At 51.0% G+C, this 16,181-nt stretch overlaps 6 protein-coding genes across 6 annotated transcripts; 1 reads left to right on the top strand and 5 right to left on the bottom strand.

Moving 5' to 3' along the window:
• Positions 1-827: 827 nt before the first annotated feature.
• On the bottom strand, positions 828-2,577 carry Z519_05510 (uncharacterized protein; the record flags this gene model as incomplete). The annotated part of the gene is made up of 5 exons (XM_016763250.1): positions 828-1,549; positions 1,608-1,865; positions 1,924-2,166; positions 2,221-2,314; positions 2,371-2,577. The coding sequence occupies 5 exons, from the start codon at positions 2,575-2,577 to the stop codon at positions 828-830; spliced, it is 1,524 nt and encodes a 507-aa protein (XP_016620863.1).
• Positions 2,578-3,230: 653 nt separating this feature from the next.
• Positions 3,231-5,339, bottom strand: Z519_05509 (uncharacterized protein; the record flags this gene model as incomplete). Its single annotated transcript, XM_016763249.1, has 2 exons — positions 3,231-3,930; positions 3,988-5,339. The coding sequence occupies 2 exons, from the start codon at positions 5,337-5,339 to the stop codon at positions 3,231-3,233; spliced, it is 2,052 nt and encodes a 683-aa protein (XP_016620862.1).
• A 1,685-nt stretch (positions 5,340-7,024) lies between these two features.
• Positions 7,025-8,064, bottom strand: Z519_05508 (uncharacterized protein; the record flags this gene model as incomplete). Its single annotated transcript, XM_016763248.1, has 2 exons — positions 7,025-7,134; positions 7,494-8,064. 2 exons carry the CDS (start codon positions 8,062-8,064, stop codon positions 7,025-7,027), a joined length of 681 nt encoding a protein of 226 aa, XP_016620861.1.
• An 891-nt stretch (positions 8,065-8,955) lies between these two features.
• Z519_05507 (uncharacterized protein) lies at positions 8,956-10,260 on the bottom strand (the record flags this gene model as incomplete). Its single annotated transcript, XM_016763247.1, has 1 exon — positions 8,956-10,260. The coding sequence occupies one exon, from the start codon at positions 10,258-10,260 to the stop codon at positions 8,956-8,958; it is 1,305 nt and encodes a 434-aa protein (XP_016620860.1).
• Positions 10,261-11,093: 833 nt separating this feature from the next.
• Z519_05506 (uncharacterized protein) lies at positions 11,094-12,466 on the bottom strand (the record flags this gene model as incomplete). The annotated part of the gene is made up of 2 exons (XM_016763246.1): positions 11,094-11,509; positions 11,560-12,466. The coding sequence occupies 2 exons, from the start codon at positions 12,464-12,466 to the stop codon at positions 11,094-11,096; spliced, it is 1,323 nt and encodes a 440-aa protein (XP_016620859.1).
• Positions 12,467-13,167: 701 nt separating this feature from the next.
• Z519_05505 (uncharacterized protein) lies at positions 13,168-15,419 on the top strand (the record flags this gene model as incomplete). The annotated part of the gene is made up of 10 exons (XM_016763245.1): positions 13,168-13,212; positions 13,276-13,722; positions 13,769-13,813; positions 13,869-13,941; positions 13,997-14,270; positions 14,336-14,438; positions 14,492-14,619; positions 14,669-14,882; positions 14,933-15,071; positions 15,124-15,419. 10 exons carry the CDS (start codon positions 13,168-13,170, stop codon positions 15,417-15,419), a joined length of 1,764 nt encoding a protein of 587 aa, XP_016620858.1.
• Positions 15,420-16,181: the final 762 nt, after the last annotated feature.

The raw sequence follows: 16,181 nt of genomic DNA, 5'->3' as shown, positions 1-16,181 counted from the left end.
CCCATTGGGTAATTGCATTTGCTGACAGTGCTAACTTTCTGTCACTGCGTATAGTTTCCTGGCCTTCCAAGAGGGTCCCTACGTGGTCATGACTGAGAAGGGAGAAGGAGAGTGAATAGCCAGGACAGTTCTTGTGCCGCGACAGCTTCAAATCTGGCTTCATCCATAGAATAGTGAATAGTGCACCATTTTAACAAGACAGTGTCAGTGCAAGGATAGGCTGGTTTTCGGGGCTAGCAACCTTGAGGAAAAATACAAGTCTGACTCATTCAGCAATCACGTCACTTGAATCGACCTCTGCTTGCTTTTTTCCCGGCCTCCAACTCCGTCCTGACTATTAGGAATAGTACCGGAAGCTACTGCACGGGCCTTTTTGCCTTCAACCATACCTAGCAGGCTCCGCGCCGGCAGATTCGGCTACACACCCCGCCGGGGACCGAAACCAGCAGAGGGCACGAAGCAGGCACGCTAACCAAAGCGGTGTGTTGATAACCGCTTAGGAGCCCTTATAGTATGAGATGAGAATGGTGGTGATATTCGTGATATTTGCGGTGCATTTGGCGAGACTGAACGTTAATCTTTGCTCTGTTCCTCACACGCACTCAGTTACAAAAAACACCTGTTTCAATCCCCTGTAGTCTCTCAACGCTGTCTAGCGAAGGTTGACCGCATCACCACCGTGTGGCCTCCATATCCCGAGGGTTCCCCAAGTTGCAATCTCAAGGGACCACTCAAATACTGGATCCAGTCCGCTAGTTCTCCGACGCGCAAGTATCTGCAATAGCTTGGCACCCCATTGTCGCCTTTGGTTCTTGACACTCTGGCTTTCAGAGCGGGTAGCGCCAGGCGGGATGGAAATCGCACAAATCCTCAAAATCCTTCTCCATTAGCGGGTCAATCTCACCTCTGGCCGCGAAATCGTGTGCCCTTTGCTCGCGCTGAGCGTTGGCTCTCTTCATGATGACATACAATGCGGCTGTGGAGGTCATTGCAAGAACACAAAGAGAGATACCGACACCATGGCCCTTATAGAACCGCGGAGGCGTGGTATACACCTGGCTCGCGATGATGCTGTAGCCTTGGATGAAAATTTGACTGAACCAGATGGCCAAGGCTCGCTTGGTGAACCCGCCGTGCATGGTGTTGATCCATGCCACGCAGACGATGACTCCCGGGTACAAGCCCGTCAGGATGATGCAGAGGCCTGCTATTAGGGCCACTTTATTAGTAGTCGCGAGCAGGACGACGTAGCCAGCTCCCACGACGCAGAAGCACCCAAAGATTATCCAGGCCTTGTGCTTCAAGTAGTCGGACACGAAGCCCATGACGACAAGGGCGATGAAGCCGAACGCGTACGGGGTGATGGAATACAGCTGTGTCTCCAAGTTGGAAAAGCCGAACTCTTTTATGAAGGTGGGCAGGAAGACGGAAAAGCCGCCGACAATGATCCCCAACCCCCCAATCATCAGAGAACCGAGATAGAGCTTGGGATCCTTGAGACCGATCCAAACCTGGTGGAGACGGATTTTGGAACCCTCGGTGTTTTGGCCTAGATGAAATAAGTGTCTGCAGGATCTATAGCACAGACTATCAGGCGGCCGACTAACCTTCTCGCATGCGTTGTGCAATGATTCTACGTTCACCTTCATGTGGAAAGATGAAGCTGCCTTTTGCCGCCACGGTGTCTGGCAATGCCGGCAGGATAGCAATTATCAGGAGAGCCCAGGTAATAGTTAACACTCCCTCGATGATAAAGAGCCACTGCCAAGCATGATAACCCTTTGCGCCGTCCAAATTTCTTTGCACTCCGTAGGCAAAGAGACCGCTGAAGGCTCCTGCAAGAGGACTCATGCCGTATACCGCGGCTGCAGCAAGTCTGTCAGTAAGGAAAATCGACTCCACAAGAAGACAAACATAGCTCACCAGTTCTCTTGGATAATTCATAGGGTTTGTACCACAGACTGGTGTAGAGATAGACGTTATAACCGGTTCCTTCAGCGAGGCCAAGTAGGACTCTCAGGACCATCAAAGGCGCATAGCCTTTGACTGCTGCCATGCAGCATGCGACTGTGCCGAAGCACAGAATAGCACCGCCTATGACAAACCGTGGAGGAAAAATGCGGAGTAGTAGGCCTGCGCCGAATTCAACAAGCATGTAGCCAAGGACTTTGGGTTTTGTTCAGCGTCGACTTGAAAGTGGTGCTGAAGGCGGGGACTCACAGAACATCATGAGGCAGTTGAAATACTGGCCGTCGGACAGATTGATATCCTCTTGGAGGCCCATGATGCGAGCATTCCCAATATTGCCTCGATCCTGGTCGATGGGTAAGTCGCTACAGATCAGACAAGAGTGAGCAAGGCCAGACTAACAAGATACGCAAAGAGGATGCTGCCCGACAGCAGGGGCAAGATCAAGATGTCTGCCTTTCGCACAAGTGCCTTCTCCTCCTTTGACTTGGGCAAGGTTGTTCGAACATAGGTGCCTTCGACACCCATCACTTTGCGAACCAGGTCGACATCGGCTGCTTTCTCATGGTGCTCGGACACTATCGTGCTGTCTTTCTCGACTTGCGCCATCACGATCAATCCCGACTATCTTGTCGCCCGAAATGGCAAAGCCGAGTAGGAAGACAAAATCACTTCTCTGAGTTGCAGCATAAAGCTTTAGACATCTCTTTGGGCCCTTTAAGATGAAGTATACGTTCGAGTCACCCACCCCCTGATACTCGTTTCGTAGGTCTCCACTGCGGGGGTTCCCCGGACTTTCTCCTTATCCTTAATGTACAAGTACACTGGACAATGGAGGGAAGTGCTGGATCACCTTCCGAATTTCCTCCGCTACCAAGGGGTTGGTCTTAATCAAGATTTAGCGTGGGTGCTGGAGCCGCTCTCTATTCGATCTTAGCCCGGGTGTTTCCATGGTAATCCGAACTCAAGCAGGCGAAGAATCAGATCGGGTTGTGCTGTGATAGGTCAATAACTTAGAACCGTCGTACCAACCGGAGCCACCTCCGATTCGTGCTTTTCTGAGTCGCGCCAGCTTTGAAAGTGCTTATCCATTCTCACTCTTTCATAGCCGCTGTAAAGCTTTAGTGTGTGCTGCGCCTGACTATTGACATGCCAATTGTATGAAAGTGCAGGGGAGTTGCAGAACCTCGAGCAGTCTGCAGTAAGCTTGTATTTCGGCTTCCACGGAAGAGTCTATGCTGTCCTATGGCCTTTTTCCGCCATCACATCTCGAATGGCACGGTTGTGAGCCAAGACATGTCATTCGTGTCGAAAGCAGCCATAAGACCTAAAGAGTCCTCCGGATCGAAATCGAGAAGGTTCGACTCAGGCACATTTCTGTCAACAAATGATGGGCTGATAGGCCGTGACGAGGCCAGGTGGCGGCCATCGACTAATCGCTCTTGGAGTCCCTCAATTACAGTAGTCGGAGCATCCCGAAATTGTTGCTGCATATTGTTATCTGCTGGAAATTGCCGAAGCCGGGAGAATTGATGGGGCACCGTCTCAAAGAGGACTTTCAGGGTCGTGACAAGTCGTTTGATCGAACTGCCAAAGACGCTGAAATGATCCAACCCTTCCATCACCTTCCGCCATGAATCAAGAATCGTCGATTCCGATATCTCAGCCAATATGAAGGGGCTGATACGCGCTGCCACAAGCACTGTCGCCGAAGTGTAGAGGAACAGGACATTGTACCACCACGCTGCCAGGTTTGTGGCGACCCCTGGGTCTTCCGTTCGTCTCTTATCTATCAAGTCGATAGACTCTTGAGCCACCTTCACACAGACCAAACAGCACTGAAATATCACACGACGCGACAGAAACGTCTCTAGGCAGGGGTGTGCTTGCTTCTCGTAGTTATCGAAGGTGATAAAGGCCGAAAGCACGGGACGCAGGGAGAGTAAGCGGACGTGGAGAAATCTAGACGGGGAGTGGGTCAGTGGCGAAGGCCTGTATTTGTAGGCAAGAAAGGATCACCTTTGTTGCAATATAACGGCTTGTCTGGAAAGTATGGTGACGGGGTGCTGATTTAGTGGATAGTTGCTGATTTCCAAATAACGCGGAAGTTCCTTCTTCCACCTGGACAATTTTCGGTCGATTTCGAGAACGTCAAGTTCGCCCCGAGGACGGTGGTAACCTTCGAAGTAATGATGATAGACATCGTCGAGCGAGTGGACATGCGGGGCTTGTGGCGAGTAAAAATTGACCAGGACATCGTGCAGGATGCCGTACAGCAGCATCGGCTGGTTAAAGAAGTCGCCCAAAGCCGGCTGTTCCGCCGGACTAAGGGACCCCAGCATTGCAGGATCAGGAGACATCTCTTCGCCTTCAACGGCAAGAGAAAGTGGAACGGAGAGTGCGACTCGGCGATCGATCATACAAGGGCGACCGTACGCCATGGCCAACACTCTGTCCATCAGTACACAGCCATGCCACACTCTGCGCAACAGTGACCTCATACGGGAGTTTGAAGGTCGTTCATTAGTCTCTGGCATGTGCAGCTCCAGACTTTGCGCTGTTCGAATGGCGAGGGCGACAAAGACCCAACATTGGTGCGCCTCGTGGGTGCTTTGGAGGTAGAGTCCGAACAAGAGATATATCTGCACATAGCGAACAGACGCAGTGTTCTCTAGATCCAGGAGATGCTTGGCTCGGGTATGAAACACCGCTGCCGATGCTGCCCGCTCGGAGGGCGTGATGGACGGCGAAAGTTGGCTCGCGAGGGCGAAGATGAGGTTAAGCAGACAGAGGAAAGATCGTTCATGAGGTATTAAGCCATTGCCTTTCCAGAGATTCTCGTAGTCGGCAGTCGTCATCCTTCTACCCAGGAACGGGTACAACGAATGGACAAGTTGCCAATACACGGCAAACAAATTGTCAGCCCTCTTTCGACCAGGAAGGTCACTATCCTCGCCTGCCTTGTCACATGGCACATTCGGAACCATGAGCGGATTATTGTCCTGATCGCGAACGGCGCCCGATGGATGAACTGCCGAGGGCGATGCTGTTTTCTGTTCAACCACCTTGCGGACATGTTGAATAAAGGAGCCTGCACTCGAGCTGCCGTACGGTTCCTGTCTGCGGAGCTCGTTGGTCTCTACTCCGATCATTGCAGGCATCACGGCAGTCTCCCTATGGGACGGCATAGGCTGCTGCGAGCGTGAAGTTACCGTCCGGGCGGCTCCCTCAATGAGAGGCGACTGAACACTTCCTGTCCATGGGTTTTCGCACTGTGTAGATGTCTGCTTCCCAGAAGATGATAGAAAGGTGGACACAACGGCCAGCGCTGGTTGGACCACATCCGCTCGCATCTCGCTCTGTCGAAGCATATTTTGCTGCTCCAGTTCGCGAATTCGGTCCTCGAGGCGACGGACATATTGCAACGGAGCATGCTGGTTGACACGAGTAGATCCCGGGTCCCAAGTACAATCAGCCAACGTGCCATATTTCTTGCGACACGCATTGCACACTAGGCAGTATGGTCAGCCTCGCAGGCTTCGTCGCGGTGCCGATTCATAGTCTCCGTTGGGCTAGCCCTCGCGACTTTGGTTCGCTTCGAGCTTGAGACGACTTAGCTTCGATCTTGCTTACCTGGTCGACTTCCATCACACTTGACCTACAAAGCCAGCCCACGTTGTCAGTAGCGGGTCGATACGGCCACCCTCGGATGAGTGTCCGAAGAAACTGCAGGGCGCGCTGACCTTACGACTCCGACAGGGCTCACAAGCAGTCACGATCTTTTGCCGCTTCCTTGTCGGCTTTTCGGCCGAACCCTCCTGCAGTCCTTGATCTGGATCCGGATCCATCTCCCAACTTTCGATTTAGAAGTGCATCACTTTCGCTCTTGGTGTGGCGATACCCTGCATTGTCCGTTGAAAGAAGGGAGTGTGGAAATATTGGCGAGGGGTTGAGAAGGGGAGTGACAAACAGTGACGAGAAGGTGAGAGGCGACGAGGAGGGAAGGTTCTCCGGGAGAGGAGTTCCGAATCTCCGCCCCGCGTGGTTGTATTGCTTGGGCTAACCATCATAAACTAATGCCAACATCGTGGGTTTCATCCTGACATTTCTAGCATTAACCATGGCGGATCACATTTCCGATGCTGAGATAACACGAATCTGTAAGGAAGCTATCCGAGACCGCCTTCTTATTTGTTCTCCTCTAGCCGTGGTCAAATGAGTTGCGAGAACCGTTTAGATATCCGTGGGTAGAATCTCGTAGATACCCAACCCAGCACACATGGTGGTTCATTACTCATCGTCACTGAGCCTGTACCCGAATGCTCAGTGAGGATGAGGCCTGCAACCTGGCAAAGGCGTACCAGATCCTCGATCCTAGCATCGTGTGCACATCCGGGTGTATCGGTATTTTACGGACAGCGAAAACTGTGGCTACATTGTAATGGACTACATGAAAGGTGAAAGAAAGAAGGATCTCAGTGAAAGCCACCAGATACGCCATATGACCCGAAGCCTACAGCACCACGCCTCCATTAAATCCAAGAGACCCGCCGGCTTGTCGGTGGACATTCCCGCTGTTTCCTCTTGGGCGATTCGGACGATCGTATATTCGAGTCGGTTGAGGATATGGAAGCTTGGTGTAATGTTCGGCTCCTCGACCCAACATCAAACATCTCGTTCGCTGGCCCGGACTTTGTATTTTGTCGCTTGGATCTCTTTCCTCGAGATATCCTTTGGTTCGATAATGAACCACCATGTGTGCTGGGTTGGGTATCTACGAGATTCTACCCACGGATATCTAAACGGTTCTCGCAACTCATTTGACCACGGCCAGAGGAGAACAAAGTGATCGTAGACCAATGTCTGTCTCAACTCGCGTCCGTCCAGGTTTATCTGGTGCCCAAAGCTTGGTGGAACAACGTGCGATATTGTGTTGCGAGCAGCCACTCAGCTTCTCTTCTCTAGAAATAGTTAACAATCTTGTCTAGTTCGCCCCCGGCACCAGTGAAAATTAACATCACCATAGATCCATCAGAGTTAACGTCTCGCTGCTCTCCTACTTCAGGGACCTAATGAGCCTATCAGCAAGATAAGTGTCACGGTCTAGCACAGAGTAAACGCCGTATCTAGTGTAGCCGAAGAGGGTTAACGACAACGAAATGGCTGCTGTGTTAGATATAGCTAGTGCGATGGATAGAGGATAAAATGCCACCGAGTCTAAATGTAAACGAAATACTACTTGTAAATGCAGGTCGCATTCAATATAGCGAAGGAGTTCGTGTTCACTGTTTAAACCGTCTCGTCTAGCCGTCTGACCGTGCCATGTATTTTTCAACTAGGGCCGCTAACCGCAGGACAAGGAGTTCCCTGCGATTCCTCGCGATTAGCTACCTCCTTCCTGCCTATGACTGGTTCGTCCGGCCTTCCTGCTCGGTGGTTTATACTACGCTGGCCAACGCCGCCTGCGTGACTTGTAAAACTGGTTCTCACCACTACATCAAGTTCACAACCCCAGTGAGAATTACCATCTTCACCGGTAAAGAATCCCATGCCAATAAGGGCCTCAGCTCCTTTGCTCGATCTCATTTGTCTTTTGACATCATCTACTCTTCGGTCTTCGATTTTATGGTCACTTTTTGTGTTGAGGGTGTCCATATCCTCCTGCTGCTTTGCCCACTTTTGTAGCTTTGTGCTAGCGTAGACAAATCCAAGCACGCTGGCATAGGTGTCGGTGTCTCTGGCCGGCAGTTTAAAGCGACCACGCTGCACATAGACGATCACAGTAGACATCAACAGGTATGGAAGGATGCCTTCACTAAGAAAGACCGCCAATGGGGAGATGATGAGTAATTCCTTGCGCACAGAGAGTTTGGCTGGTATTATTTGTGCAGTTCGGGTTACTCTAGGATCTGCCAAACTCGTCGTTCGTGTTGTAGCGTCGGCACCTAGTGTTACGGACAAACCAGAAGCTATTGCTAAAAGTGGTGAGACCAAGACGGCGAAGTCTTTGGTAGGCGACGTGGGGGTGCTGGGATACGTCGTCTGTACGAACATGAGTGTCTCCGTAGTCGTAGTGGTTCCGACATGGCTAAGCATAGTGTACAGGCTGATCACGCTAGATTTTACTACCGAGCCATTATATCGAGTTTTGAAAGTAGTTGCTACCATCGGGGTCAAAGTAGTGTAATTGTCCAATGTGTATGTAGTGGTCGCCGTTAGGGTCGTGGTTTCATGTTCTACACAGAACAGTTGTGGATCTATCTGCTTGATTGTGTTCTGTCCTCCTGGCTATTCAGAGAGACTCTGCCTGTTTATGTATACATTGCCCTGTGCCCTGAAGAGCATTCCTGAAACCTCCTATTCCGTCGCCATCCTGTCACAGGTCTGCGAGAACAACGAGGTTGAGGTAGTTTCCACAGTTGGTGGAACGCCTAGCGTTCTCAGGTGATTTCCCACAGTGGCGCTCTCGCGACCCTGTCAACAACAGTACTGGCAGGGTGCTATCATTCTTGCCAGTTTGAACAGAATACTCTATGTTTTTGATGTCGTCTACCTATTCCTGAGTGTTTTATCGCCCCTTTCCCACTTCTCAATGCCGCCGCCGTGCTAGGCGCTCGCTGCCCTAGCCGCTGCCTCTCTCGGGGTGGTGTCGGTGGTGGTGTTGTCTTGTCAGCGTCAACCAGAAACGCGTTCTCGATTCCCGACCCGCTGGACAGGCCACAGTGCATTGTTTCACGTGCATGCCGAACCATGAAGTGCTCTATTACAATACTAGCAATGCCAACTTCCTCCCGATACCGGGGAGTACGTAAATGTAAAGCACTTTGACTGTCATGACACCACCCGCTTGCTCAGAGGATCATATGCAATACTTGCTGTGATATATCAAGAGGACTGCACAGGACATATGTGAAGAGTAACAGAGCAACTCCAGGTCATAGAGTGAATGGAAGAGAGATGAAGAGACATGTCCCTTGTCAATCTACATCAAATGAAATCCGACTTCCGCTGCCATTTGACCTTTTTCTCTTGAGGCTCCAGGGGCAACAGACCGCCGGTCAGGCAGTTACCATCCAGTGGAGCGGCAGGCGCTGTAGACCAGTGGTCGAGGAAGTTCTTGGCGATACCTTCTCCGTCGTCGCTTATGGTTGGGGTATTTATAGTACCTGAGCGGGTGCAATCGCTTTCCGGAGGTGGAGGAAATGCAGAGACCGGTCCACGATGGCCATCGGGCGGATCAACAGGAGTTGGTGGAGATCTGTTGGCCTGAATATTCCGCCAGGGATTATTCGAAGAGTAGGAATATGGCATGGGGTACGGGGCCTCAATGCTCTGGGTCGTATCATGTGCCACTGGGAGCTCTGAGATGTACACATCCTGGAGCCGCTGCACCGGAGACAGGGTGTTGTCTTGATTCAGCTGCAAGAATCTCACTTGTCTTGTGTTCGAGCCAGTCTGCAAAAATGATAATCCCAGACCAGTGGGGTCAACCTCGAGAGTATCCATGTCAAACTGATCAGCGTATTCCCCCATATTTCGAGTATTGAGATTTTCTCGTCCGTTGACTGCCTGTGGCGGTGATCGATTATCTGATCTGTGGCTTTTATCACTGTTATCATTATAAAGCGTAGACGAAAAGTCTTCGGGTGTACGTTGAGCATCGGCCAAGCTGTTCAAGTTGATCTGGCTGCTGCTGTTGTTACACGAGCGTAGTCTCTTTGTCAGGCTGCATGGAAAGGGGGGTTTCTCCCTTCCTCTGCTTGGAGCCATTTGTACATCTCCACCATTGTGTTTGTATTCTTCCAAGTCTCCATCATCATAAGCGGGTGGAGCGAGGCTTCCACCCACCAGGATTAGGGGTGGATGTACCATATCCAAGCGCAAGATGTCCCTGTCTAACGCATCCAAGCAGTTGACCAGTGTTTGCAGCTGGGACAAAAACCCTTGATTCTTCCATAAAAGCCACGCGGCTCTGTTCTTAAAGGTGACTGTCTGCTGAAGCTCGAGGTCTTTTCGACATCCTTCGATGGAGTCACGGACAAGAAGAAGTACATTCTCGGTCGCCTCGATACTTTGGCGGGTCTCCTCTCTGAGACGAGGGTCCAGGTAATGAGCTTTAGAGCGTAGTAGGCGGTTTGCAATATTTATAGTCCTTTCAGCTCTTTCGATGTTAGTATGTAGTTGTTTTACTTCCTTCGGTACTTCCTTATAGTGCGCAGCTAGACTGATCGCTTTGATGAAGGCGTTGAACCCGGAAAATACAGATGTGGCAATGGATACTGGCTCCGGCATTTGGATTGACTTTGACTGCGCAGAACCTGCCACTCCAGAGAGTATTTGATGCTGATGGCGGGTGCCCGAAGACTGAATCAATTCTCAGCCTAATAGCGCTCGGATAAAAAGTTGATCAGAAAGATAAGCTAGCCAACTGACCCCGTGATAGATGAAGCTTTGCCGACTTCCTCCAGAGAGCCAGGTCTGATTTGGCTATTGGGTAGAGCACACGTGAATCCGATGATCGGGGCAAACGCCACTGCAAGAAGAGTCCAAAGTCTCCCATAGGCGAGGTATGCAGCGCAACTTCAGGCCCCAATCAGCACTTCAGTTCCAGATCGAGGTCACTCGGGAGGGACGCCCGCGGTCAGGCTGCGAAAGCGGCAAGAAGATTTAGGTTTGGTTCCATTTGCTCCACTTTGGTGATACGAGGAAAGGAGGAGGTTGTGCAGAACTAGTGCGGCTTAGAAAGCCCAATACAAGCAAGCTAGATCCGACAGGGAAAGGAGCCCTTGCGGCTCGGCATGGCCTACCATCCCTTGCATTTCAGCCTGTTGACGACCACTGCAGCCATTTCCTCTGTCTACATATTCTGCCGACAGATGATATTCTCCAAGGTTCTGAGTCAAGAGGTGAAGGTTGGATATCAGTGATATGGTATTAAATATGCAGAGCTCACATTCCCGCGTCAATGAGGAGAAGAGACTGGTAGAGAATTTGAAAGCGTCAGGCTGAGAATGAGGGGCGGAATGGGACAGAATTGAGACAGAAAACGGGACACTGCCCTAGTGGCAGTCTCGGCCTCCCAACCACCAACTGACCCTTTTGTGCTTCGAACCTCGTATTTAGTGTTAGTGCAAAACTTGGCGTTCAATGACGACGAGCGGACGGTCCAACTTGCGGGCCAAGTTGTCCGTCACCCGCAGAAGTTGGGGCTGGACGACGAATGGTTTCTTGGCCCTCTCGCTTCGCCGACTTTGCGATGTCGTTCTCTCTGCCTGCTGCCTATTGCTCCAGTCAAATTTCCACTCGGCTGGTTGGGACAGAAGAAGGAGTCCTAGCTCTTGGGCTCGCTTGCAGATCTTTACGAGGTGCTGACGCCGGTCTGTATCGGTCTCTGGGTTAGTGTATGGCCACACAACGGCATCCAGATCGGCGATCAAAGCATCCATGACCATTTGAGATCGTGCTCGATGCTCAGAAGACTCCTCTGGCCCGAGAAGGTATGCGGTGCCGGTCCTCCATCTTGACAAATAAAGTCGGCTCCCTGAGAAAATGATCAGAGGTCAAGTCTTTCATGGCAAAAGTTCAACGTACTATGGCTGTCCGTCACTTGACCTGACGAGGCTCTCAAAAAGCTCGTCACACCTTCAGGCAGTAGTGACTTTTCAGGTTGGCCAAAGAAATCAATGGCATCTAGTAATGTTGCTGAAATGAGGCTGGCAATGGCCGAGAAACGGGATTCCGGCGCAGCGAGGATTGGCCTGAAGTCTACGTCGGCTTGGCCTTTGATGCCACTAGGCAGATTGCTGTACTGGAGTTGGTGCTCCTGGTGTGAGGCGGCACCTTGAGGTGGGAAGTCCAGGTAATAATTCTCAGCGTGGTCCTCAATTGCCTTGAAAAGAGCAGCCACGGATTGTTTGATGGTGGAATCGTCTTTGGGTTGCTCCAAGGCATTCTCCGCGGTGATTTCCTGAACAGACCTCTCAATAAGCCCACCCTTTTCGGCATTGTCTCGATGCCTTCGCATCGTGCTGCTCAACTGTCCAGGTCGCTTAGAGCTGGAACGATCTGAATACCCCAACCATGATGTGGTGCCATGATGGCGACTTTTCTTATGCTGGCTCTTCATGAAGAACAGGAGAAAAAGAACGAACAGTGCACCAAATATTGCAGATGCAATGGCAATACCACTGATAGCCCCTGCGGACAAGGTCTTGTGAGAATTTTCTGTCGAGTTTCCCGTCGAGTTGCAAGTATTAGGAGGAGTCGGCGATTGAGTCGATGAGGTGTCATTGGTAGTGGCCGTGGCCTGCGATGCGGAGGTGGTGGTTATGTTTGAGCTAGAATTTGTTATTTTGCCAGTAGAGGAAAACGTATATGTGATCGCAGTTGAGAAAGAAACCACGCTAGAAGAACCCTGTAGAGGGAGAGTAGCAATTGCAGTTTCAACGGTAGTCGCAGTGACACCTGCTGGGAGAGCGGACAATCCCTCGCCGCTCATTGTGTCTGAAGGTAAAAATCCTATCTATCACACCGAGGGATGGGTTTCGAGTGAACAGCAACAAGGTCGGGATCACTCCATAACCGAAGCCAGGAGAAACACAACATACAGGAAAGGTCGAAGATTGAAGACCAGGATCAGCTTTATGGGAACAATTCGCGCGGCTTTCTCGTCAAAGGTCCCCAGTGTCAACTCGTCGAGTGGTACTCGCCACTTTTACCATGCAGACACGAATTGCAAACTACAGATGCATCTGAGACAATTCGTCGAAGCAACCTAGAACTTCAGCCAGCCACTAGGTGGCACCATAGTTGGAAAGAGGTTCGTATGCGGCTGAGAAGAGATCAATAGTCTAGGCTTGTCCGCGGAGCGAAGGTACGCCACCGCGTAGGTCCAGAGCCCACGTGGACTCATGGGGGCAAAAGCCTCAACTGATTTGGCGAAAGAAGATCTCAATGGAAAAGTCAGATATTTTGACCCCACGCCAGAGCTTCGAGCCCAAGGTGATAGGTTCCTTCTCCGTTCTCTCCTGTCGACAACAAAGGAACAATGGCATCACCCCGGGAGCCGCTGCTGGTTGGGATCGATGTTGGTATGACTTGCACGGGTGAGGTTGCAACACCACTGAAGGGATCAAGCAATGCCTGACATACATTCCGAGAACAGGGGTGGCATACATCATTCGGTCACCTGCCATCGAAATGGTAGAGCCGCGCACAATCCAGAAATGGCCCGGGAACGGCACTGTAAAGGCCGACAAAGCAAGTACAGAGTCATCTCTAGATACTTCTTGACTGACTCTTTCCGAGGTGCCAACGTCACTCTCCTACCGCCGCAACAAGATATACTGGGGATTTCAGACGCAGCAGGAGGATGAAGACTTAGAAGTCCACGACTGGTTCAAGATATTCTTGGATAAACGGGAATATGAAAAATTCCGTTTGCGTGGGGAGGATGTTCCACCATCTCACGCCGATGTGAAATCTTACTATCGAGACTTTTTGAAAATGCTCTATGCTCATATCAAGAAGATGCTGGGTACAGAGCTACCCGCCCTGAGCTTCGAAGATGAGACGATAGAGTTCATATTTTCTGTCCCGACCACCTGGAGTCCTGGTGTAGCAGAGGATCTGAGAACATTGGCGCGCGAGGCAGGCTTCGGGCAAGATGGCGTAAACCACTCTGTGGAGATCGGCTTGACGGAGGCAGAAGCTGCTGCAGTATGCACTCTTGGAACCGAGTCCGAAAGATACACGGTAAATGTTGCGCCCGAGTTTATTTTGGGGGAACTGACAAGCTCAGGATGGAGACATAATGCTTGTTGTCGATGCTGGCGGTGGGACCACCGTAAGAGGTCTCCCTGTTTAGGTCATGGTCAGTACTCAAACTCACGCTCTGACAGGACCTGGCCCTTCTAAAGGCAGAAGTGGAACAAGGTAGCAGGCCGACCTTGAAGCAGCTCGATGAAGTCCGAGGTATGAAGTCTCTTCCCCTAACATGCCCATACGTTCGATGACATGTCTTCCAAAGGGGACGAAATTGGAAGTGTAGAGATCGACGTCGCATTCGCAAGGTTAGCAGAAGAAAGGCTGCTTCAAGCTGCACCTTATATCGGCCTCGAGCCCAGCTCCATCACTTCAGTCATTAAGAAAATGTGCAAGGGTGGGTTTAAGGTGATCAAAGAGGAATACGGAACCGAGGACTCTGACCATCTCCATGTGCGTGCCATCGTCATTCCTGGAATAGCCGGTCACCTATCGTCCGAGGCTGGCGATATCCAGAAGGGGAAGCTCATGCTAAAAATGTGAGTGGGTCGATTAGTCGCTGCCGGTCTCATATCTTTTAAGAACTCCGCTAACCAGGGGGCAGGTCAGACATGAAACGAATGTTTGACACCCAGTTGGAAAAGATGTACAGGTTGATCGATTCTCAATTGAATCGAATGCGAACAGTTGCGCCGCACGACCAAGTTGTAAGCAAATCGTCCGGAACTGCTCGTCGAGATCGTGGTGCTGACGAATCCAGAAATATCTCGTGCTCTCAGGAGGACTAGGCAGCTCCGAGTATGTTTTCAAACAATTGGAGAAGAGATATGTCCACGAGCAGCCCAATGTATACGCCCCATATCTGAGGATAGTCACCACGAACTATCCGTAGGCTACGTCTTCCCTTCGGCGAGCATTCAAGCTGATGCAAGCACAGTCATCTTTCTGTTGTGAAAGGCCTCTTGATCGAGAGGCTTCAGAAACTGAAGTTTACCAAGTCAGTCCTCAGAGCTCGCAAATGCCGACAGTCTCTGGGCATACTTTGCGAACAGTTATATGATCCAGTCAGACACAGGGGGGCCAAATTGAAAGTCGACCCCACAGACGGCTTAACATATGCGGTTGATCAGATAAGTTGGTTCATTCGACAAGTAGGCTCCCGCTTGGAAATTGAAGAAGACCTCGCGTCTGATCTCACTAGGGCGATCTAATCGAGACGGAGTCTATCGAACGGGGATTCCATCGCAACCTCGCTAAAGGCGCACCTCGCGAACCCTACGAAAGTCGGATTGTCCTTTGCAACTCGAGAACAGGTCCCTTGCCTTCGAGCATGAAAGAAGGTACCTCGAATTGCGCCCCTGCCGGCGCCTTGATCATGCTGACCTTGTCCAGATGGTGTGGAATTGTGCTGTGTCATGAGGTCAGATCTCACTGCTGTCGATGTGAAAAATTTCGAAAAGGTGAAGAAACATTGGTGGCAGTTGAAGAAGAAGCCTACATATTACAAAGTCGTCTATAACATCAGATTCATGATCAACGCAGCGAATATCGAAAGCGAACTATGGTTTAACGGGAAGAAGTACAGCACGCCGAACTCATTCCGAGTGCAGTTCGAGAGCGGCATGTGGAGGCAGCGTCCGAAGGAGCATCTTCAGGAGCGGCAGCAGCAACGGGATTTGGCATTATAAGAGGGCGATTGTATAGTGTTGAACCAATCTGGAGGTCAGGAATAGGCTGATTGTTCGATTGCTTGATTGATGAAAGCAGAGAAATTTGTCTGGAGTGAAAGAGGGCTTGGTTACTGTCACATGATATGATTCTCACATGACGGAAGGAGCACGGCTTGGCACGACCTATGTTCTTAGTTCTCTTCCCCCTCTTCGTCTTTCATCTTGCAGACTCACTCCTGCAGAGACAGCCCACCAGATAGACACAACACCTTGAGCTATTACAGCCATTCCTCGCCATTGAGGCGATTCACTCCTGTTCCCGTACCACGATCCCGAGATACGACAGTTCCGCAGCAGGTGGCAGGTTACAGTGGTTCCATGACTCCTCTTACCTAGCCTAACTGGGCTAGTCCTCCAGGCGGATCAGAGGATCGAGGTGCTTGAGTCAACCTTGGTTGATATTGCGACAAGGCAAAGTGGCTGGGCTGGGCTGGGCTGGTGGAGTGGTAACGGGGGGAGAGTTGTCTTGTCACATGTCAAACCAAAAATGGGCTGGTAGGGGGAGTGCGGAGCACTTTACAGTACTGGTAGTGTGCCATTCTTTACAGTTTGAGGAGAGTACCATGGATTCCATGGCTTTTTGGTGCCGTCTACCTAATTCATGAGTGTTTTGTCAGTCCTGTCCTGCTCCTCGATGCCTCCGTCGTGCTAGGCGTTCGTTGCCCTAGCCGCTGCCTCTCAGGGTTGTGTTGGTGGTCGTGTTGTCTTGTCCGCGCCAAC

Source organism: Cladophialophora bantiana (genome assembly GCF_000835475.1).
Source record: "Cladophialophora bantiana CBS 173.52 unplaced genomic scaffold supercont1.7, whole genome shotgun sequence".
In the NCBI taxonomy this organism is placed as follows: domain Eukaryota; kingdom Fungi; phylum Ascomycota; class Eurotiomycetes; order Chaetothyriales; family Herpotrichiellaceae; genus Cladophialophora; species Cladophialophora bantiana.
This window is presented reverse-complemented; position numbering and strand designations above follow the sequence as displayed.